Below are 24,140 nucleotides of genomic sequence, written 5' to 3'. Positions count from 1 at the left end.
ATGTAAAATATTGTTATCAGTTGTTATCAGTTGTTATCAGATGCATTTAGGATGTTATTGTTTACTTGATCCGATGATAGCGTATAAAAAGCCTTAAGTTAAAAGAGTTATTATCATTACGACGTAGTTCACAAACAACATGTCTCAGAGAATCTTAAAATGCACGGTGTGTGGCGGCGACCACTCCATTTTTCACTGTGAGAATAGGTGTGGCGTCTGCCACGGCGACAGTAGGCAATGTTCGTGTAATGAACGCCTGCCTCAGAAAAGAAAAAAGACATCAAAGTCAACAGCCTCCAGTCAACAGCCTGCAGATATATCGCAGGACGATCTAAAGAAAAAGTACAAGTCACTGCAAAAGGACTACAAAAGAGTGGGTCAGGCCTTCCAGAACCAGCAGGAACAGAACCAGGAGCTGACGGCATTGCTAGAGGAACGCGACAAAGAGGCTGAAGAGCTAGCCAACCTTGTGCGGGACAAGGACAAGGTCGTTAAAAACCTCGAGAGGCGCCTCTTAAACGCAAAGAAGGTCATCGCCGAACTCCGAGAGGAGGTGCGATGCAGAGACCAACCCACGCCACAAGAAGACCCACCCGCATCACAACAACAACACCAGCAGACGGCAGACAGTCGCGTCAGCAACCACAGCCAGGCCAACATACACAAACAATACGACCAGGTTCTCCAGACGATGAAAGAGAACAAATGCTGCATGGCCTGTGCCTTCCGTCTTGCAGGCTGTCCTCGGAGCACACTGCAAGACTTCGTGGGGATAGCAGAACTGAAAAAGGTTGACTCTAGGGAACTGGACCTCATCCTCCACAACCAAAGAGTGACATCGGTGCGAGATCTGGCAGTTGTCTGTCACAAAAGACTTCAGTGCTACATCCCGGTCATGAGCAACACGAGGAGAGAGGGGCAGCTGTTGCCAATGAAGTTCGAGGCACGATTCTACGAGTGAAGTATCTTGTATATTTCACCACTCACAAAACAGCTCCTTTAGGAGCCACCAAATCTATGAAAGTCAATGACCAACAATAAAATTTATACTAAATAATAAATACATTTCTCTTCTCTTCTTCTTCGGCCGACAGACGACCAACAGTCGGCCGACAGTCGGCTGACAGGTTTTTTGGGGAGCTCTTCTTCACAATTACCGAAAAGTGAATCCAAATTTAAAATGAGATTTTACTGCCCCATCAGTAAAATACGGTTAATGGAACGTGACCATACTAAAAGGGGCTATTCATGTCGCGTTAGTTATCTTCGTGTTCTTTGTAGTCGGTCGTTCAAGGTCATAAAATCAATGGTTTTGTTGTAAATAAAATGAGGACACAGTGACTTTGTTCCTAGATATCAGTTTATAACGTACACTTGCATTGGCCAAATCTGTTAAGGCCTCATTCATAACTGTTAAAGAGCACGTGTAATACCTACCTGCTCATAGAAGAAGCTGTACAACTGGCTACTTTAATAGACAGAGTCTAGCTATAAAAGCCTCAGTTAGCCGTCCAAGGTTCACTTAGCAGTTTTGTCTTCTATAGTAAAACAACTAGCTGTTGGCATTTGTTAAAGTTTTTCCATCATGGTTCGTTCTCGTCCTGCTCTCAACCTCCGTCGCGCCACAGCCAAAAAGGAGGACCTCTCGAAGTTATCGAGCGAAGTACTGCAGCTTCGTTTGCAGGCTCTGAACCTACCCATCACGGGTTCAAAAGCCCAACTTGCCGCCAGACTGGCAACCGCCTTGTTCGGCAATCCGTCCACCGCAGTCGCCCGTGGGAAAAAGCTATCCCCTACGGCCAAGAAAGCAACCACTGGACGCCGTCGCTCGTCTTCTAAAGCCGTTCGCGCGCGAGCAACCTCCAACAATCCAGTCCAAACGGCGCCTAACACGTCCGCTCCCGCCCACGTCAGAGACATCGAGGACAGCGCCCAGTCGGACGAAGACTCGTCCTCTTCTATCGGCGAGTTGTTCGACCATCCAGCAACGCCTGTGGAAAATCCCGACGGGTCCACTCCTTTAAGTCTAGCCCAACGCGCTGCCATCGAGGAGATCGTTGCGGAGACGGTTTCCAATGCTTTTGAAGCCTTCCGTACCCCTGCCCGACCAGAGTCTTCACCTCAAGCGGTCCTACGCCCTCGCACTCCCGGAATGGCTTCTCCTCTAGGGCTTTCCCGGCCAGTCGACCGTAATTTGGAGGACAGAATCTTACGCGGTGAGTACGTAGACCTTGCGTTGTTGTTACCCGAATCTCTTAATGAGCCCCAGACCCCCGAACTTCAGCTACGGTTGGACGATTCGGCCCTAGGCCCCATGGGTTCCCCCGTTACTATGGTCAGGAAACGGAGACCCACCATCGACTCTTTCCAGAAATGGTTGGACGCCTATACGGCATTCATGCTGGTCCTAGTCGCTGCCTACCCTCGAAGAGCACTCGAGCTTATCAAATACCAGCAAATTATAAGTAGGGCCGTAACTAAGTTTAAGGGCATGGCGTGGTATTCGTACGACCAGCAGTTCCGCCGGCGCGCCGCGTATAACCTGTCCATCAGCTGGGACACCGTAGACCTGGAGCTGTGGACCGTAACATTTTCAGGTTTAGCTAAGCCCCACTGCTCCGTTTGCTCGAGTCCCTACCACACTCAGGACGACTGTCCTTCCGCTGATCCCAACAGAAAACCTCGCCGAGTCCAGTCCACCGTATGCTTCGACTTCAACAAGCCCTCAGGATGCCGGCGCCGCAACTGTAGCTACCCGCACGTCTGCCGCCGCTGTTTCGCCAGCAACCATGCTGCCACATCCTGCCCACAGCAACCTTCCGGTAGCCCCAGCCCCTCTCGGTCCTCCTCCGCTAGCGAACGCAGCAAAAAATAAAGTGGAACAGCTCAGGAGTTCACACAAGCCGCGGGTTTCTACACCTATTGACATTGTTAAGTTAGAGACAGAGTTAGCTAATCATCCGAACCGTACTTTTGTATCTAATCTGCTAAGTATGCTCAGGGAAGGTGCGCGCATAGGTTACTCCGCCCCCGCTCCCCCCGGGTTTCCCCTAACCTGATCTCTGCCGTCCAGCATCCAGAGGTGGTTACCCTCAATTTGAACAAGGAAGTAAACCTTGGGCGGGTAGCCGGGCCCTACTCTTTACCGCCTCTCCCTGCCTTACAATGTCACCCGGTAGGGGTAGTTCCCAAGAAGCACTCACCTGACTGGCGGACTATTTACCATCTTTCCTACCCCCAGGGAGATAGCATTAACGATCACATACCCAAGGATCCGTTCTCTTTGTCCTACGTTCGGGTGGACGACGCCATTAGTATCATCCAGTCTCTTGGTAAGGGGGCCTTCATGGCTAAGACCGACCTCAAGTCTGCCTTCCGATTGATACCGGTCCACCCCGATGATTGGAACTTGCTGGGTATCTACTGGCAGTCCCGTTATTTTGTAGATATGTATCTGCCCTTTGGTTTGCGTAGTTCCCCTTTTCTTTTCAACCAACTGTCCGATAGTATCGAATGGATTCTTAAGCACAATTACGGCCTTCATCACGTAATTCACATCTTAGACGATTTTTTTATCGCTGAACCCTCAAAAGTGCTGTGTCTCGAGAGTTTTAGCACGTTACTCCGGGTTTTCATGTCGCTTAATGCCCCTGTGGTAGCATCCAAAACGTTAGGCCCTTCGCAAGTCCTTGAGTTCATGGGCATTGTCCTAGACTCGGTTCGCATGGAGGCTCGCCTCCCTGACGATAAATTAACACGTATCCGGGATCTCCTAGCCTCGTTCAAAAACCGCCGTTCGGCGCGCTTAGTGGAGCTACAGTCGTTAGTGGGCACCCTTCAGTTCGCATGTAAGGTGGTCGTTCCGGGCAGAACCTTCCTCCAACGCATAATCAATCTTACCAGAGGGGTCCCCAGTCGTTTTCACCACATTCGCCTCAATCGGGAGTTCTTTAAAGACATAAATATGTGGAAGGTTTTTCTTACCGATTGGAACGGGCGTTCCTTCTTCCTCGACTCCTCCAGCACCCCAACCCCCGACCTCGAGCTCTATACCGATGCGGCAAGCTCGGTTGGCTTTGGCGGTTTCCTTCAGGGTCACTGGTTCCAAGGCCGTTGGCCTCCCCACTTGCGCCTTGATAGGGTTAGGGGCATTAGTATTGAATGGCAGGAACTTTTCCCCATCGTTGTCGCCTGTGCGATATGGCACCCATTTTTCACGGGAAAACGCCTTCAGTTCTGTTGTGATAACGAGTCCGTGGTCTCTATAATTAATTCAGGGCATTCCAAGTCCCCGCGTATCATGGATTTGGTACGGTTTTTAGTGCTCATTTCGATGAAACACAATTTTTTGGTACGGGCCCGTCATGTTCCCGGGGTTTCTAACGGCATTGCTGATGCGCTCTCCCGCTTTCAGATGCAGCGTTTTCAGGCTCTCGCCCCCGTCGCAGACCAGATGCCCTGTACCATCCCGCCTTCGCTAATGACCCTTTGAAGGCTGAGGTCCTAACCTACGCTAGCTGGGGCCTTGCAAAGAATACAAATCGCGCTTACAGCACCGGGGAAAAGCGTTTTTTAACATTTTGCCTCATGAACCGTCTCCAAAGCCCTTCGGGGGAAGTGTTACCAGCTTCTGAAGGTACACTCATTTACTTTGCTTCCTATTTAGCTAGATCGGTACGGCACTGCACAATTAAACTTTATTTAGCGGCGGTTCGTAACCTCCATATCACAGCGGGGTTCCCCGATCCCATAAAGGGCAAGCTTCTGTTGCGCAAGGTTCTCAAGGGCATTCTCCGGTTTCAGGGCGACGAGCAAATTCGTCGCCAACCGGTTACCCCTCGGGTACTTTGCGCCATCCGTCCTATATTGCAGTCCTGGCTAAGTCCTAGGGATTTTTCTATGATCTGGGCTGCCTTTACTTTAGCGTTTTTTGCATTTCTCCGCTGTAGCGAGTTTACTTACCCTGGTATCAGTCAGTTTCGTTCCAGCACCGATCTTTCCACCGATTGCATTGGTTTCCATCCTAATCTAGCTTGCCCGCAGTACATGACAGTTCGCATAAAGTCATCAAAAACCGATGCGTTCCGGCGTGGGCACTGCCTCACGCTCGCTCGTACTTTCTCCCCCATTTGCGCCGTTATGGCCATGCGTAGATATTTCCTCCTAACCACGCCCCCTCAGGGACCACTCTTGCGCTTTCAAACCGGCCGCTATCTTACCAGGTCCGTTGTCGCTCAACTTCTCCGGGATAGCGCCATGGTGGTCGGTCTTCCCCACCATAGCCTTAAGGGGCATAGCTTCCGCATTGGGGCTGCCTCTACGGCTGCTGCTGCCGGCGTGCCAGATTGGCTTATTAAGGTACTCGGTCGCTGGTCCTCTGACTGCTACCAGCTCTATATTCGTACTCCAAAGAGCGTATTACATTCAGTTGCACCGAAAATGGCCTCTGTTATCGATCAGTTCTCGCACGTGTAAGTTTCAGTTTTTTGCGCGTTTGGCTTGGGGGGATGCAGTGCCTTGCACGCATCTGTGGCGGTTAAGTCTGCGCAGCGACTTCCCCCAAGCTTGTTGGCTCGTTTGCCTTTGTACATTGCTCGCTACCAATACTCTTGTCCGATCCAGCACGTGCTCTTTACCAATCAGCTCGTAGTGCTGGGGAGATAAGTGAGGTTGTTTCTATATCACGCAATCCGGAAGTCGCATAGGCTAACCAGTCGCAAGGCAGTGTTCCCCTCAAAAAACGCCAATACGTCTGTTGTCTCGTTCTATTGCGCCTTACATTATGCGTTAAAAGCCAACTATGTTGATACCAAGGAACAGTGACATTAAATGAGATTTTACTGCCCCATCAGTAAAATACGGTTAATGGAACGTGACCATACTAAAAGGGGCTATTCATGTCGCGTTAGTTATCTTCGTGTTCTTTGTAGTCGGTCGTTCAAGGTCATAAAATCAATGGTTTTGTTGTAAATAAAATGAGGACACAGTGACTTTGTTCCTAGATATCAGTTTATAACGTACACTTGCATTGGCCAAATCTGTTAAGGCCTCATTCATAACTGTTAAAGAGCACGTGTAATACCTACCTGCTCATAGAAGAAGCTGTACAACTGGCTACTTTAATAGACAGAGTCTAGCTATAAAAGCCTCAGTTAGCCGTCCAAGGTTCACTTAGCAGTTTTGTCTTCTATAGTAAAACAACTAGCTGTTGGCATTTGTTAAAGTTTTTCCCCTCCCTCCCTCCCTTTGGAGATGGGTTGGGTTTATCGCCCTGCCTTCATTAAAATTGGGTCACTCCTGCGAGGTGCGGTTAAGTCTGCGCAGCGACTTCCCCCAAGCTTGTTGGCTCGTTTGCCTTTGTACATTGCTCGCTACCAATACTCTTGTCCGATCCAGCACGTGCTCTTTACCAATCAGCTCGTAGTGCTGGGGAGATAAGTGAGGTTGTTTCTATATCACGCAATCCGGAAGTCGCATAGGCTAACCAGTCGCAAGGCAGTGTTCCCCTCAAAAAACGCCAATACGTCTGTTGTCTCGTTCTATTGCGCCTTACATTATGCGTTAAAAGCCAACTATGTTGATACCAAGGAACAGTGACATTAATCATATATTTAGCCTAATTGCTTTTAAAATGAAGGTTTATGGTTACTTACAGTGTGGTTATGGTCTGACTCACCAGAATTTGGCTACTGCATATCATTTCAAAATTAATTATCCATGGACATAATGTAATAACTTATTATTATTTGATTCAAGTGGCATTTTTATAAGTTATACATACAATTATTGGCACCTTTTTCTTAAAAAGCTACATACCATGAAACATGTAGAGGTTAAAAGAAGCTCCAAGTAAAAGTATTTCTTCAAGGCTACTTGCCACAGATTCCTTATCTCGTGTGTGATGTTCTTCACCCCAGTGATCGAACCAACCATCCCAAAATTCTGTCACCAATGCAGGTTTGTCTGGCTTAAAAAATAAAAAGGAGTTTTATCAGTAGTAAAAATGATCTACCTTAAAGGACAAATATGTCTGACCGTAGTATCGAAAACGAAGACTCCAAAAATGAAGATAAAAGGCCCACTCGAAAGCGAAGAACTACTCTAAAACGAAGACCTAGAAAAAACCAAGAAAAACGTCAGAAATGGTTGAGAGTGTTGACAGACCTACCACTTCTCCCACCCCTGTGGTAATTGTTTTCATAAAGTTTAGCTCATACGCGCATGTATTTTAGAAATTTTGTATTGAAAATTCTGTGTTGGCTGAAAAATGTGTGCACACATCAAGCAGGGTTCTTGTTAAGAGCCGGTAACCGGTTATTTTTACCGGCTGTTCAAGTAAATGTTACCGGCTGTTTCACTGAAATATTTACCGAAATTATCCAAGGAATGTTCGTCTGTTCAAAGGTGAAATTACATTTCGTTTATGGAAAATATTGCTTTCCCCCTCCAACCAATCCTGTGAAGATATCTGGCACATGTTATTGTTTCGAAAATATACCATTTGCAGACCTTCCAACTCTCACGCATTTTGCGTGAGACACACGCATTTGATATATTTCTCACGCCCACACGCGTAGACACCACTTTCTCACGCTAAGACTTTTACGCCTCCAGCGTCCGTCCTAAAAGCAGCTAAATCTGTTACTTATGAATACAACAAAGCACATAAGCGTAAGCTATAATGGTTAACATTGAAGTATAGGTTAATGCTCATAGCTAGTTGCGAGCTAGTCAGTGTTGTTGTTTTGTAAATACGAAAACCCAGAACTTTTACTTCTTAAACGGCAATATTAATCAAAGAAGTTACATAAATTATTGAATGCAGATGTCAAAAAAGTGTTACTTTTGAGATTTTATGGGACATTTTTGTACCTTTAGAATTTTGTAAATCTTTTCTGAAAATGCAGAAAATCGCATTTCAGGGACTCAAATTTTCAAAATTTTTCCCCCGGACCCCCCTAGGTGACTGCCAATGAAATAGCATAACCTACTTTCCTTTTGCTGAGTATTAAATTAATTTAGCAGCCGCTGGCATGTGACAGCGATCGATACGAACGTCAAGTTAAGACTTGAGCTTGCCAACCCATGCAGGGGCAGGTAACAAAGTTACCTGCTATTTTTGGTTTTTTACCTCCTGTGCAAAAACTTAGCAAGAACCCTGATCAAGGATGTTTTCTTTCTCAAATTGTTTGCCCTTGTAGACGCACATGCCCAGAAACGTAATCCCTGTGTCCGATATTTCAGCCCTAAATGTTGGCTTTTAGGTAGTTAATGAATTCATCTATTTCATCTCTGTTGTTTTCCCAAAAAGAGAATATATCGTCTATGTATCTTTTCCGGTTTAACCAGTTTTTGTTGTGCTCTGACTCAAGATGCGCGTTGGTTCCTATCTTCGACATAAATATATTCGCAAAGAAACTGTCCGCTTTGTTCCCATAATTTGCAGTACCAGGGAGCCGTGGTGGCCTCATGGTTAGTGTGCTCGACTCCAGATCGAGTGGTCCGGGTTCGGGTCCTGGCTGGGGACATCGTGTTGTGTTCTTGGGCAAGACACTTTACCCTCATGGTGTCTCTCTCCACCCAGGTGTATAACTGGATACCGGCGAAATGCTGGGGGTAACCCTGCGATGGACTAGCATCCTATCCAGGGGGGAGCAGAAATACTCCTAGTCGTTTCATGCTAATGAAACCGGAGATAAGTGCCAGCCTGATGGGCCTTCTGGCTCGTAAGCAGAGACTTAACTTTACTTTTAATTTGCGGTACCATGTGTCTGAAAAGAGTTCTTTCAGTTTAAATGGAGAGTTTTCTTTGAGTATGAGTTCGAGCATCCATTTTAGGTAGATGGTTAGTACTGAGAGGCTATTTTCGGAGAATCTTGTGTAAGGACTTGTGACTTCCATTGACACTAGAATTTCTTTTTTTACGGAGTTTTGTATGTTTTATGTAAATGATAAACTCCATCGAATCTTCTGGGTAAGATTTTTGCACTTTGGGTATAGGCTGAAATAAAGTGACAAACGTGAACGATGATATGTACATGTATGTGTTAAGCCATTGCAGCTCAATATGATTGGCCTTCCGACCAAGGTTGGTTTGTGGATTTGAAGTGAGTAGAGAGTTCTGGAATTTTTGTGTGTGGGGTGAAAGCCATTTTCCAGTCATCGAGTCAATATTTCGTTGACTCTGTTAGCTGCGTCCACTAGAATTGTTTGTGTATGTCGTCAGGTTTGGTTTGTTCTTCTCTTTCTAATCTTCTTCCAGTGAAAAATATGTTACATAGTCAAGGGCATTCTCCTTGCACATCTTTCACTCCTGAGAAGCTGGAAGGTCATGGGAAATTCCGACAGAGGAGGGAGTAGTGGAGTTTCAAACTAAAACTTCCAAAAGGGGGAAGGAGGAGGAATCGCACAATATCACCCATTTATGATAACTGCGCACCAAAACATTCTGACTGGATTGTTTCTGGAATAATAATGATCCCTTATTAATTAATTAATTGTACATTTTTTGAGTGGGTCTTTGATCTTCATTTTCAGGGTCTTTGTTTTTCAATACTACCAGATAATTATGTCCTGAATTACTGGAGACCAGATGCATGTGCTGACTTTCACAAGTGACACAAACTGTCCTCTTACCACTCTCCTCAACGCAAACGTTTTTTGTGTCAAGAAATTCAGTATATCGTTCTTCTTTACTCTACTCCCCAATTAAACGTAAACAGCTACAAAAACAGTAACTTCATTAAAAATGTTATTGTTACTAAATATAAATACATGGTTGTCACCAAAACTTAAGTAGACTTTATGGAACATTTATCAAAATATTTATCAGGAATGTTGTAATATGCAATCATCAACATTAGAAAGAGTATTTCCAAATCGAAAATTAATGTACACATACAGTCCAACAACTAGTGCATGCAGATGATCCATCTTCAAGCATGCAAGTGATGACAAACTTGAATTGGACATCATTAATTTTTTAAAAACATATTAAAAGTTAAAAATTCTTACCAGGAAAAAATAAATAAAAAAAGATTACCTGTACTTGTTTAATCTCTTTCAACCTTTCCCATGCATTTCCTCCAAAGTTGATTGTTTGAAGTACTGCAATTTAAGTTAAAAGATAAAGGAAATGATATTGTCTTTCCATTCCTATTTGACTAGGCAGAATTTAGAGACCAATCAAACTTCTCAAAATACCTACCATCTGGCATTGCCAGAGACTGTTTCTGCAGTCCATGATAATTGTCAGAGGTAAAAAGTAATTCCTTTATTCCTTCTCCAATCATAAGCTGTTTTCAGAACAAAAAATTGTACAAATGGTTTATGGTAGCAAAATAACAACCATTTCTTTTGTAATATATATATTTTAATGATTTCTAAATAAATATTATCTTTCCTTCCTATAAATAGCTACATTGAATTCTAGAACATAACATGTTTTCAAAAAAAAGGAAGATCATCTTAATTTCCACCGCAACTTCTGTGATGGAAGAATGTCAAGCTAATCTGCAATACTGGGAGGGAGCTTCAATAAATCTGATTACGTGACCAGCTCTATGAGCTGCTACACAATGTGTGGTTCCAGAAAATATCCATACCCCGCCACGGATGGTTCTTCCGATTACACCCCCCCCCCCACCCCCTCGGAATTCCCGTTCCAGAGGGGTCACGTATAACCCCCCCCCCCACCCCCCAGGAATTTCCTACTTTCTTTTTCATATATATCTTTGATATATTTGTAATCTTTTACAAGGCAATTTATTTTAACTTGTGCAGATACCGATCATCACAACAACGCCAGTCGCCTTTTTAAAACTTGTATGTAAATACAAATATGTCGGATCTGCTTGTTTATGTCAATGAGAATGTTTCTTGTTCGGTGATCAGCGACAATTTAGAAGTTACGCTGGACACATTTCGCCAGGAAATTTTGGAGGACCAGGTCAGTGATGTTTTGCCATCTCACTACAAGTTTACCAGATTGTTAAACAACCAGCGCATCGTTGTTGGTCTCAAGCAAGAAGCAGCTCTAAAATTAAGCCAATGCCAATGTATGCAAAAGACAAACGATATTTTTGCAGTTCATTTGTTTCACGAAAAAAGGGATTAACTTAAAGGCTAATGAGCCCGACTTGAACCATGTGCCAACCAAATCAGGAGATGCTGGAGATGGTGATCAAGATCAAGTTCCACCGCAAAAAAAAGTCAGGCTCAGTCGCCAGCCCACACTTTTTGACATGTGCGCACCAACCACATCATCACCCGGGCCGCAACCAACTTCACCTTATTCAGCAGCTAGAGCCCGAAGGGTCAAGATATATAGTAAGCAAGAGGTCGACGAATGCATAGGTATGAAAAAGTCATACCGACAATTCTGGAACGATAAAGCAGAAGAACTCTGCAGGAGCAACACTCTAAAAACATTCAAGCCTGTTGAGATCCAAGGTGCAATTAATGTTGCCTGGTCACTCAAGAAAACTGACATTTTAAAAGATCAAATCGAGGAAGTTAATGAGGAAATCGCCTCAAAGTGTTCAACTGACATACTGAAAAAATTTCAAACATCCAAGAAGACAGTTGAGAAAAACACGGAACATGTTGACGCAGCCGTTTCCGCTTTACGAGAAACACAAGAAAATTTAACAACCGCCAGGCAGGAATTTCTGGACAGTACAAACAAGTCTAAACGGAAATTAGCCGCAGTCAGAGTGGATACGATTGAGAAAGACGTAGATGCTCAGCTGGCAGAACTACGAAGGGCCCAAGACGCCCTACAAAAAGCGACAGAAGCTCGAAAAAAAAACTGTTACAACTGGAAGTTGAAAGCCAACCGGCCGATAGCGATAGTGATGACTCGACATGTTAAGCTGTGATGCTCTGGGCTCCTAACATTTCATAAGCAATACGTTTATTACACTGTTAACCGATTATTCCTAGTAGTTTTGCTGTTCACGTCATAAAAAGGACCAGACTCATTACATGGTATTACTCTCACTTTATTGCTGTAATTTCCCACTCGTTCATGGGAATTCTACTCGGAGAAACAAGGAAAGTACTAGAAAGGCTTTTCAATAAAATAAACTCAATCTTTCGTAAATTTTTTAAAGTCATTGCTTTCTCTGTAATTTTGCGCATTTAAAGTTCTAGTTTATAGATCAACTTTATGGGAAATAAAGAATGAATGAATGAACTTCCATTGTAGAATCATGTTTCTTCCGGTAGGCAGAGAGAACCTAGCGGTCTGGGTATTAATATGCTACGGTCAGCCATCTTGATTTTTCCGTGTAAACACAGTACAGTGCAAGCCAAAATGAAGTGACTGTTCGTCGTTAGAGAGATGATAGCGAACGCCCAGCAAAGAAAAAAAAACGTTTGAGACAAACATCTTTAAGTTTTTTTCTCAAAAGGGCATTTATTTGTAATTTTTGTTGTGCTACAAATCAAAATAATCCATGTAAGTATGTCTCGTACGATCGATCGCATCTTTTACAACCCTGTGGAAAATTCCTCTCGTGGGCATCCCCCATACCCCTCGGAAATTTCTACCCTTTAGCCCATCCCATTAACCATCCGTGGGTGGGAGGGGGGGGACGGGATATTTTCTGGAACCACACAATGAAAACAGCAAAGATGCAACACAAATGATTACAGACCAAAGGCAGAAAACAAACCAACCGATCTGAGATATTCCATGTACTCTGCATCATCGGCGTCAAAGCTTCCGTACTCATTCTCTACTTGGAATGCAATGATGGGACCTCCTTTATAGAACTGAATTGGAAGAACATAAAGCATTGCAAATCAACAATGGTTAGGAATCTGAAGCATCACAAAAATGTCACCAGGAATACAGAATGATTACGACTATCCTGGCCCCAGTTGTTTGAAGGGTGGATAGCAATATCCACTGGATAAATCACTATCCACTAGATAACTCAGTTGGTTTTGCTAGACTAAGTGTTTATTTGCTTATTTACCTAGCCAGGGTTGCTTGAAGCATGGTTAGCAATAACCAACGATAAATACTATGGAAACCTACATACATACATACATACATTAACATACATACATACTTAATTGACCGCTCCCCATAGGGGCTTTTCAGGGCCAATGAAACACAATCAACGAAACAACAGAACACAACAACAACTGTTAAGAATCCCAACTAGCCGGAGGCCACCCAGTTGGCTATTTACAAGTGCAGCTGAGAAGTTGAACCAGGGACTACCAGGAACAAATTCAACGAGTGGTCAGAGCAGGTCTTGAACCCGGGCCACACTGCCTATAGGTTTTGATATCTCTTAACCAACGGTTAGCGCTAACCAGGCTTCAAGCAACCAGCCCCTGGTGGATAGTGTTATCTCCTTTTTGAACAACTGAGGTTTGGACTTTTCAAGATTACAATATTAGAGGGTTTACTATTGGATGTCCTGCAGGATAAGGATATTGAGATACAAATTCTCACCAGAATGCAGATCATGAGGTTAGCATAAGGCTAAGTAGCAAGACAATGAAAATTTTGCTTCTGCAAAATGTCAACCAATAATTTTAATATCCTGGTATTACTTCACACCTAAAGCACCCCCAATCAGCACGTATTATAAGTCAGTTCGGAGTTTCAAAAACAAAATCTGCGCATGTCAGAAAAAACCAAGTGCTCATCTTTTGTTATGGAAACAATAATTGATTGCTCAAATTTTTATTCAAAATCTCTTGTATTTTTAATATATGCCTGTGTTTATCGCGACCCACACACATGTTTTTGAAACTCAGAACTGGCTTATTGTCTGGCATTAGCCTCACTTTCAGGTGGGAAGGGGTTAAATAGGACTTAATTATAGTTTTTGAGTGGACCTAGATGTTGTAAATAAAGAGTTGCAGTCTACAAACAGTGCTCGAAATTTAAAAAAAATTCCAGGTTGTCCCTGTTTCAAAAGCCGGGCAACTAAACCCGTAAATTTGGTTGCCCTGATAAATGCTATGTTGCCCATTGGGAAACCTCTATGATTAAATGCACGCCATGTTGAGATGCAATCACATGGCGTTGGAGCTTGAGTATCCCATAGTTCTAAGAGTGTGCCTGTGTTTTTTTTTTGTTTTTGTTTTTGTGGAAGTCTGGGTGTAAGTTTTAGCATTTTCAAAATGGAGTCTTTGATCTCCATTGCCAGCTACATGTGAATTTTCCTACCTGAAAATTTTTTTGTAAAAGCCACATATTCAAAACATGGGAAAATGCTTGACTGCAGCAAATTAATTATTGTTAACTTTACACTACTATCAGACATTGACATCAGAAAACCATTCAGTGCCAGAGTCAGGTGCTGCTTATGTAATATACCGGTATTTTCTATTTTGGCTGGGTTGTCTGTTGTTTTTTCGTCTGGCAACCAACCTTTTCATTTTACCTAAAACTAGTTGCCTGGTAAACTTTCTGGTCATCTTGGATGACTGGACGACCACCAATTTTAAGCACTGTACAAAACATTGAATGGCCACCCAACTACGTTTTTTAATACTGTTATCAAGTCATCATGTTCACACTTTTAATAAAAAATTAAGAATTAATTAGCAGCACACACCTGCAAAGGCTCCAAGATTGGGAGAAGCCTTTCGAAATACCGTTTTGTAGCCTTAATAAACGGAGGATACATTGATCTGGGTTTCATCTCAGGATCATGCAATAACCAACTGTCAATCAGAAAGAAAATTGCTACCATCAATTCATGTCATCTGAAGCAGTCAATCACAATGCATGGGTTTAAAAAATAATTGGAAGTTAGTGACTGTTTTGAGTACTGAGCAGTCAACTGTTATCACTGTCCAAATGAATTTTCTAATATTAGTTTTCAACAGAAACCCATAAGGGTTGAAATGTGCAACGGCCTCTTGTGTGCTGGGAAACAAGCTTCTGAATATTCAATTTGCTAAGTACCATATTTGGAACAAAAAGAGCGAGGGGTTTCCAAATATGGTACTTAGCACTGAAACATTCAACCAATCAGTTCGCACTGAATATTAGGAAGCTGTGAATGCGCGTTACACGTTTCAACCCTTATGGGTTTCTGGTTTCAAAGAATCTGTCTTTTGCGAAAAAGTAGCCAACCTCTCTGAATGAAGAAACCAATGCTTTTTGTGGCTGTCGGTACTTATTGAAACCACTGAGTCAACACATAGAAATTTTTCCCTTGAATGTAATTAACCCATTGATTCCCCAGGCATCCTAGGAGACCCCAAATTGACCAGTAAAATCAACTGGTGTTTGACACAGTAAAATCTGTCAAGTCAACTTAGTTGTCAAGTCAAATGTTTTGATCTGCTGCGTATTTCAGTGATAGTAGAATAACAAAAATGGGTGCTGTCACCTTATCTGTCGTAGTGTAATCACTGCATTGTAAGTAGTGTAAAAATTGTTTTGTAAGTAACTTAAGTATCATATTGGTAAGTACAGTGGTGAAAATATTGTTTTGTAAATAGCGCAAGCATTCTAATGTAAATAATGTAAGTACGGTCGTGTAAGTAGAGGAAGCGATTTGTAAGTAAAAAAACAAATAAATTAATAGTTGAAGTATTGTAAGTAGTGTAAGTGTTTGTCCTGCTTGCTTGTATAAATACTGTAAGTATGAGCAGTGCAATATATATGTATGTAAATATAAATATTAGTATTGTAAGTAGTGTAAGTGTTCGTCCTGTAATATTATAAATAAATAAAAAATCTGTCAAGCCTTACTCCCAGGAGTCAATGGGTTAAATAGAGAGAGTGACAGACTGGATTGGATGCCAGAAATTTAAAAACTCATTAATAATTAATGAGCCTAACAGCCTATCAAAACACTGATAAAACGTCATGTGTGTGAGCTTTATATCCTGATAAAACACTCCTCATTAGTATTCTTTACATAAAGAATACTAATAAGGCATAGCTTGTTTTTCTTGTATGCTAATATTTACCTCTCACAATTTGAACCATTGTTTTGAGTCCAGAGGGACACGCTCTTTGTGGAATGTTTTTTAAGCCATTCAAAAAAGTCACAGCACGTGTTTTATCGGGTCTAAAAACACTCGGCTACGCCTCGTGTTTTTAAACCCCAATAAAACACTGCTGTTCGTTTTTTAAACATAACATAAAGGTCCCCGGTTCAAGACCAGTGCTGAATGACTAGCCACTGCCTCAATTTTACAGTTAGTAGCCTCCTCCTCAAAACATTCTTAGTCACCCAATGCATGAGGAACAAGTGACAAATAGAACTCTATCAACTCCTGTGTAGGCATTATATAGTCACCAAATATGCTTGCAAAAATGAATCATTTTTTCACTGACAGTGAAACAGTAGACAAAAGTCTTAATTATATTTTACCTTGGCAATCCTCCAAAATCCCACTCAGAACAGATGTATGGCCCTGGTCTCACAATAACAAATAACTGCAACCTTTGAGCTATTGTGATGAAAGCCCTGCAAATACAAGTTATACAGTTCAGTAAATTAAATTGGATTTGTAAATGTAAATTTGCTTTAGTTGACCACTCCCTCCAAGCCAGGGCTTTTCAGAATCAACCGGGTCAACGGGATCGGACCGGATGCATGTGAAGGCATCCACAGCTGCCGCCATACGATCCATGTGTGATCTTGGAGCACCGCAAACCCAGTCAGATGTAATTGACTGGGAGTTGATTTTGAGAAGGGAGGAAAACCGGAGTACCCGGAGAAAAACCCTCAAAGTCAAGTTGAGATTGACTGAAACTCAACCCACATAGGCCAGAGTTGAGCCTGGGTCACAGAGGTGAGAGGCACGGTTGATGACCACTAAACTACCCTGACTTAAGTTCTATGAACTATTACTTTTAAAGGGAAAGGAGTTCACATAAAGTTAGTGCATGCCTTATCAATCCATTGACCCCTGAGGGTGACTTTTACTCAGTTTAACGCCAGACCATTTTACTTGTCAATGGGAGCGTCCAAGGGCATTTGAGGTGTGATTGGATTATGGATAAGAAGATTAGAAAATAAACGAAAAACTTTGGGAATGAGCTTTTTTTTCCCATTATGTCTGATATCTTATGCCCCATGATCAAGGATGAAACTTTGGAATGCCCCATCCCAATTAGTATTGAAAAAATAATAAAAACTGGTTGCACAGAATTAACTGTTTGTTACAAGCCAACTTTTTTGTTTCAGTGGTAGATAATTAATTGAATCATGTTTCCTTAAGACATCTGTTGGTCGATACTCAGCCAACACTATCGGCCGAAAGTTGGTTGCGATGTTGCCCAATACCTGACCAAAATTTTGCAGATACTTGATGGACATCTCAGTCAACACTCAGTCAAGTTGTCACCCAACATGGGACAGAGTGTTGGTCAACATGTTTTTCAAGGTGTTAGACTATCAGTCGCCACTATCAGTCGACATTTGGTACTGGACCTAAGTGTTGACACCTAGGTCGATAATATTGGTTGTTGTCAGTCAACTGATGGCCAAGTGTCAGTCAACTGTCAGCAGTTATATTGGTCGCTACACGTCCAACATATTGACCAAGTGGCACGGATATGCAGGGCTCGAAATTAATGAAAAAATCCAGTCGCAATTTGCGACAAGATACGAAAATTTATTCGCAATTTTGCAAATTTTAGTAGCAAAATCGCCGCGCTGCATTGTGTTGTCGGCGGTTTCGCAAAAAAATATGAGCTTGCAATACTTGTGTGTAAAGAAACCGCTAAAAATGGCAAATGATTGAAGGAATGGAGCTGTGCATGTAACATCACAGCTAAATTACTCTATGATGACGCTATCTTCAGAGAAAGTTCACAGCAAGAAACAAAATAATTTTGTCATCTATTTATTTTAGCAAAAGTAGCAGCAAAGTGGCAACTGCTAACCCTTTTGTTTCGAAAGAGCAAAGGTGACAACAAGTCGCAAATTTACGACTTCTCCAGAAATTTTAGTCGCAAATGCGACTGTATTGGTCGCAATTTCATGCCCTGATATGTCAGCCTTGACAATAAATACCATGTAGCCAATAATTATTGCAAACTTTTTGCATATGTGCATCTTCATACTTATCCCCCCATCCCCCTACATACATGCACCCAAAACCTCAAAGTAGAGCAAAGTACTAAAACTGACATGGAAAAAGAGTTTTATTAGGGTCAGAATGTAAAGCAATTTCAATATTCAACCCTGTGCACTTGCACAGGCATTGGGAGAAAAGTGTCGATCAACATGTCAGCCGATAGGGCCGACCGACAGATGCTGTTATAGACTTTCTTAAAGCCTGCTTTCGCTAGCAGATAGCTTGCGCTCGCTCGCTTTCACAGTCGACTTGTGGCAAGTCTAATGCCGTTAGTATACAAGATCCCATAAAGGCCATGGATTAATATTGAAGCAGGAAATAACAAAGGCACCACAACTTGCAGTAAGCAATAATAATACAAAAAAAGATTCATGAGATGCAATAATAATAATAATAATAAATAGCATTAGTGCTTAAAAATAAATTGAGCAAGAGATACTAGAGAGCGAAAAACAAGTGAAGCAAACCCACTCCTCCCTAGTACAACTTGTTCAATTGGCCAGTCATTAAGTGTGTAAAGTCTGAGAACAATGTAGCCAGCTAATGTCAGCTAAGTACCTGATGTCCAAACTACCATCAAACTTGAATTGTCCTTTGACCTCCTCATGTAAGTTCCATGGAACATATCTACAAGACAATCAGAGAATCGGCTTCATATTCAAGAGGTTTATTTATCAATGGCGACTCGGAGATATTCAGAAAAACTCTAAGTGATTCTTTGTAGGAGTTGAACCTACGACCCTTCCTATTACCAGTTCAGATGATCTACATGTATGACAGGGGTTTTGTTAAAAGCCAGGTCCCAGGTACTAGCACACGTCTACGCTGCGTACAGTAGCTGCCTTTGCTCAAAGGAGGTCTCAAGATCAAAAGCCAGATTATATATAGGACCGTGCACACATACTCTATCACAAGGGGGCAACCCTAAAACCCGGAATCCAGAATCCGGAATCACAGTCATTGTTTTACCAATACAGAGAGCAAAAACTATCCTAAATATTCATAAAAGCTAATTAGGCCTAAGGTTAGCTTTTATGAATGTTTAGGATAGTTTTTACTCTCTGGATTCCGGGTTTTAGGGTTGCCCATCACAAGGTCCCTTCTACTTTAAAACTTAATGAAAAACCCCAGCACTGAGCTTTTAAAGGGACACTCGTGGAAGCGAGGCCATAAATGTCTTTGGAGAGGCTCCTTTAGTTCTATCAAGAGCTACTGGAAGTGGATCAATTGGCGTCTCTGGACATGCCATTAGGAATTTGTTTCCTCAAAATTTCATGAAAATTACATGACGGGTGGCTTACATCACTTAAGAAAAATGAAGAAAAACAAACATTTTATAAAAGCTAACCATTCTTGAACAAGTGCTTAGGGTTAAACAGTGTATATCAGTGCTACAAACCCACAAATGGTCAACTTTGCGTGCATTGGAAAATTTTGTTCCGTTGATTTTGGCTTGGGTGACGCGCTGTCTCTAACAAAATTCCGTCTCTGGCCATAGCAAAAGCTGTAAAGCGTGATAAAAAACATCACCAAACTGGTTCCAAACGGGTAATTTTCCCATAAGACAGATTCTAAATGCTTCTTACCGCCAGCAACAAAAGTACGGGCGGTCTAGCTGCTAAGGTTTGAATATTTGTTATCGATGTCATTTTTCATCGATGGACCGCCGGGTTATCGATTGACTCACGTTTCAACTGTATTCAATCCCATGCCTTTGAGCTTGAGTAACCTATCCTTCCAATATTCGGGTACTACTCTAAAATAATGAATGGCTCCACTAAGAATTCGAAAAGGTTTCCCATCGAGGAAGAAGTTTCTGTTGTCCATCTTTAAGCTTGGCACAGGTTCTCCATGGACGAGGAAGTCCTTTTCGTTCAAGCTTGGCCAAACTGCCTGGATATCTTTATCGTTTATCCAATTTGTTCCCTTCGGTTTGGTTCTTCTTAATAACAAATAACCCATCAGGGATATAATGGCAATGGTAAGTAAAAACAGTTTTTCTTTACTGATCTGCGGCATACGAAAGAATATCGTCCTGCCCATTTTTTGTGATTCCACTGTGACTTGTTGCAGTCCACAAGACGAGAAGCTCGAGATCACTACTTTCCGTTCGACACCATAAGGGTGTACCGGTAAGCTTGGTCAAAGGTAGTTGAACCGTAAACTATTCATTACATGCATAATATATTAATCCAGTGCAAGGGAAAGATGCGAAAACTGGGTCCGAAGCGTTTCCGGAACGACACCCACATCTGATGTAATGTGACCGACTGGTCACGCAATCTTTACTCACAAAAAACGTTCACTTTAGTTAACAAGAACAAATAAAACTTACCACAATGGAGGACAAATGCGAAAATTCTGATATATCGCACAGCCTCAGGAGCAGGGGCCTGTTTCTCGAAAGTCCCGAAAACTTTTCGGATCCGAAAAGCCATTTATGAAACTGCCAACGGCTTGTTTTGGAAAGCCCATCTTCTGAAATGCTTTTAAGGGAACAAAAAGAGAAAGGACTGTGAAGTTTGACGACTTAAATCCTCTCCGTTCTTGAGATACAAAAGAAACTGTGACACTCGAAAATGGCCCGTAAAGTTTCGGGACTTTCGAGAAACGGGCCCCAGGACCGAGCAGCGAGCCACGCGCGTGTTTGAGACGAGGACGGCAACCGGAAGTGCGTTATTTTCCCTTTTAACTTGTCTTCTCACAACCATATTTATGTTGCTAAGTATCTTTTCTCCATTAGAGATGATTAGTATAAAACTCTGAGACACACCACTGTCCTGGCATGCGAAATGTTCTCTTCCAGTTGCCGTCCGCGTCTCAAAAACGCACGTGCTTTAAGCTCCCTATTGCGTCGGTCGCGCAAAGCTTCGCAGGCTACTTCGCCACCTTACCGGGTATGCCCGAACGTCGGAGGAAGCTGAAGGAGCGACTTCAGAATACCCGGCCACGATTGCGTGACATTGAACGCGTGCTCGCGGAGTCCCGAAGTCGATGCATGTAGAACTAGTGCTCCCGAAGTCCCGCAGTGCCGTAGTCGTAGAATAATAGAAGTCTGAGTGAGTCAAGGGCAAAACGATCCCGTGAAAAGTGTAGTTGACCGAACCGCAAAATGAAAGCTGAAATTTTACGAGAGTGCTTAGGCCTAATCACTGAAACGAGAGCTTAGGCTTAATCAGTAAACGAGTGTTTTCTTCGTCACACGATCTCGTGAAATTTAGGGACCCAAAACAAAGGCACAAGCTGATGAACGCCTTACGGCGAAAGATGAGTGGATTTCTTTGTGAACTGTTTGAAGTTTTATATTATCAAGAAATAGCTGAAATTAAAATATGTGAGAAGTTTTTTTATTTGCGGACGACAACGGGACTGCGGGACTGCGGGAGTACGCTTCTTAAGTATTTATCTTTCGTTTCCATATGCAAATATTTATTGACTGCGGGACTACGGGAGCAGGCATTTAATGTCACACAATCGTGGCCGGGTATTCTGAAGTTTAGCCGTATTGGAAAAGACATCAATGCTCCAATATACCGTCACCTGCTGGGGGTCACAATTACACTTCACATCCGAGCTGAGAATTGCAGAAATGGGTTCATCAACTGGGTTGAACGGATATGGTAAATTGACCACCGTAAAGAAATTTGCTGACGTCTACATCTACATGTTCCAGCACTCAGCAAAGTCCCTTTTAGACTTGTGGCTGTTTCTGCTTAGGTGGCCTCATACATCACAAGCCTTTTTAGAGACATCAACGCCAAGCCGGCCACTTCTGCTGGAGAGAACAGGACAGACACAACACCGGGGACTTTATCCCCTACTCTTCTCGAATAGTGTTTGGGTTCTTTAACGTCCCACAGGGAAATTATGAACATAGAAGACATTTGTGAGACGGGGTCTACTGTTCAAAATGAAACTCCTTGGGACACTTGGTACTCTTTGTTTCTTTCAATTTATTTCAATGAAAACTCAAACATTTGACTATGTAAAAGATAAAGTGAATGGTGCTTGAAGTTGTTATTACAATGAAGTTTTCTTAAAGTTGGTTAAGATTGTATAAAACAAGACAACGTATGCAGTCATTCTATCCGGCATTCCTTATTTTTCTTTTGACCTGCCAGTGGACAATTTTTGCATCGCTCTTTTGAGTTTCTGTAAATTTTGCAAAACATTTTCGTTTTGAGGGTCCAGCTTCAGCGCCTTTTTGTAGAATTTCCTGGCTTGATCGTGCTTTCCCCATCTGTGATACAACACTCCTGCGAATGGTAACAACAAACAATCAATCATGAGGCCTTCCATCCGATGAACAATATTCTTAAATCTAATTGGCTGATGCGAGTACTTGTGACGCGTTTATTCTGAACGTTAAACGAGAGTACGTGAAACGGTAAACGGGGGAGGGGGGGGGGGAGGGCGGGGGTTGCTGCTTTTTGTAAAAGCATGAAGCATTTCCTTATTGAAGTTGTATGTCTCTTTTGGGAAGTCGCTTGTTATCCGTAAATAACAGGCAAAAACGAGCCAAAATCAAACCACTTCCTTTAACTTTCGGCAAAACGCAAATTTTAGCCATCGCAGAAAATTGTAAAGCATCTGTTACTGGTCATGAGCTGCGCATGCTCGAGTTTGTTTGCTCTCAGGCAAGCCCACGGAAAATTCTAGCTGCCATCATGGATTCACGCGTGAGTCACGTATATTCGCCGTAGTTTCTCCTTTGTCCACCATGGCCCTCCCCAGTGGACGCCATTTTGAATTTGTCGATTCAACTAGAAAAACGTTAACCTAACACTTTTCAAGTTTTCACAAGACGCTAGCGCATGCGCTTCTCGTGACAGTTTCCCTTTAAGGGTTTAGTGATGATTTAAAACGGCATGTTTGGCGTTTTGAAACAACAAGGATAATAAATATATGTTTAAATATCATTTCAGCAAGTGTTTGACAATTTTAATGTGAATCTCCGTAAAAGCGAAGGATTTCTAACTTCTATTCCAAGTATTCCTATTCCGGAATACGGTCAATCGCCAGTGTAGCCCTAGTTACCACAGAATTTAAGGAAGCCTAAACCAATTGAGGAAACGAACAAATACCTCCAAACAATTACTCTGTTCGGTCATTTGCCGCAGCATTCACCATTTATATTGTCCCCGAACCATCAAACATTCCGTTTAAAGTCCCAAACTTAGTTTTTTGTTTAAAAAAAATTCAGATTCTCACCCAGGTTTCCATAAAACTCTGCAGAATCGGGTTTGAGCTCCAAAGCTTTAATGAAGTTTTTCTCGGCCTCCTGCAAAAAAAGACAAGTGAAAAACGAGTGTTGCTCCACTTTTGTGTCCACCACCCGTATTTCCGTTTAATCAAGGAAAAAAAGAAAAATATATTGTTTTTTTCCCAGCTGTTTCTCAATCAAAACAAAAGAAAGAGTTTGCCCGAAAATAGAGTTCCTTCTCCGGATATTTCTGTGATATATTTCTCTTTTGTCTCCATTTCACGCACAAGATTTGTACAAAAGTTCATGGCCCCCACGATCAGCTGAACCGTAACAACGCAGGTGACGGCGGTGTACGACAGACCTGAAGTTTTTCGATGATTAAACAAAAAAAGTATCCTAGTGAGCACTCAAGTCCATAGATTTACTTTTAAATAACTCACGTACTAAAAACTCATCCTTCTGACCAAGCATGTTAGCCAGGTTGAAATAAAGTGAAGGCTCATTGGGAATGTGATTCTTGGCTTCTCTTATGACAGATATAGCTGCTTCTCTGTTACCTAATGAAACAATGATAGAATGTGTAATGAAATTTAAGGTAAATTGACAAATTCTGACCGGTTCTTTGTTGACTCGCTTGCTGTTCACTTGTACTAAAACAAACACCTTCCCAAATAACTTTGAATAAAATGGTTTTGTTTTGGAAGGCAGCCGTGACGATACTGTCCGGAGCTGAACCCATTCTGAAACTACAATAGCTCCCGGACCCCTCGACAATTTACACGTGATCCGCGACAAGAGCCGTTTTGATTCTCACTTGTCACTAAAGATCATCGTTTTAACGACTTTTAAGCTTAAAACC

General features: G+C 42.4%; 5 protein-coding genes across 5 annotated transcripts in view; 3 read left to right on the top strand and 2 right to left on the bottom strand.

Moving 5' to 3' along the window:
• LOC137983965 (beta-galactosidase-1-like protein 2) overlaps window positions 1–20,252 on the bottom strand; it is a 29,829-nt gene extending 9,577 nt beyond the window's left edge. Inside the window, exons 1-8 of the mRNA XM_068831123.1 lie at window positions 19,763–20,252; window positions 18,634–18,702; window positions 16,362–16,457; window positions 14,586–14,694; window positions 12,682–12,777; window positions 10,208–10,295; window positions 10,043–10,107; window positions 6,817–6,967 (exon numbers count right to left, since the gene is read on the bottom strand). Of these exons, the coding sequence (XP_068687224.1) occupies window positions 6,817–6,967; window positions 10,043–10,107; window positions 10,208–10,295; window positions 12,682–12,777; window positions 14,586–14,694; window positions 16,362–16,457; window positions 18,634–18,702; window positions 19,763–20,118 (1,030 nt within the window). The 5' untranslated portion in view covers window positions 20,119–20,252. The remainder of the gene's footprint in view (window positions 1–6,816; window positions 6,968–10,042; window positions 10,108–10,207; window positions 10,296–12,681; window positions 12,778–14,585; window positions 14,695–16,361; window positions 16,458–18,633; window positions 18,703–19,762) is intronic.
• Window positions 33–1,086, top strand: LOC137983969 (early endosome antigen 1-like). Its single transcript, XM_068831126.1, has one exon. The coding sequence runs from the start codon at window positions 140–142 to the stop codon at window positions 959–961; it is 822 nt and encodes a 273-aa protein (XP_068687227.1). The 5' UTR covers window positions 33–139; the 3' UTR covers window positions 962–1,086.
• LOC137983966 (uncharacterized) lies at window positions 1,552–3,010 on the top strand. Its single transcript, XM_068831124.1, has one exon. It carries the CDS (start codon window positions 1,586–1,588, stop codon window positions 2,873–2,875), a length of 1,290 nt encoding a protein of 429 aa, XP_068687225.1. The 5' UTR covers window positions 1,552–1,585; the 3' UTR covers window positions 2,876–3,010.
• On the top strand, window positions 3,211–5,514 carry LOC137983970 (uncharacterized). Its single transcript, XM_068831127.1, has 2 exons — window positions 3,211–4,295; window positions 4,430–5,514. Exons 1-2 carry the CDS (start codon window positions 3,347–3,349, stop codon window positions 5,473–5,475), a joined length of 1,995 nt encoding a protein of 664 aa, XP_068687228.1. The 5' UTR covers window positions 3,211–3,346; the 3' UTR covers window positions 5,476–5,514.
• Window positions 20,253–22,008: 1,756 nt separating the features above from the next.
• LOC137983291 (protein O-mannosyl-transferase TMTC4-like) overlaps window positions 22,009–24,140 on the bottom strand; it is a 14,214-nt gene continuing 12,082 nt past the window's right edge. Inside the window, exons 16-18 of the mRNA XM_068830494.1 lie at window positions 23,726–23,838; window positions 23,287–23,356; window positions 22,009–22,331 (exon numbers count right to left, since the gene is read on the bottom strand). Coding sequence (XP_068686595.1) covers window positions 22,174–22,331; window positions 23,287–23,356; window positions 23,726–23,838 — 341 coding nt within the window. The 3' untranslated portion in view covers window positions 22,009–22,173. The remainder of the gene's footprint in view (window positions 22,332–23,286; window positions 23,357–23,725; window positions 23,839–24,140) is intronic.

This window comes from Montipora foliosa, chromosome 13, assembly GCF_036669935.1.
Source record: "Montipora foliosa isolate CH-2021 chromosome 13, ASM3666993v2, whole genome shotgun sequence".
In the NCBI taxonomy this organism is placed as follows: Eukaryota; Metazoa; Cnidaria; class Anthozoa; order Scleractinia; family Acroporidae; genus Montipora; species Montipora foliosa.
The sequence above is the reverse complement of the archived record's forward strand: the minus strand, read 5'-3'. Positions and strand labels throughout refer to the sequence as shown.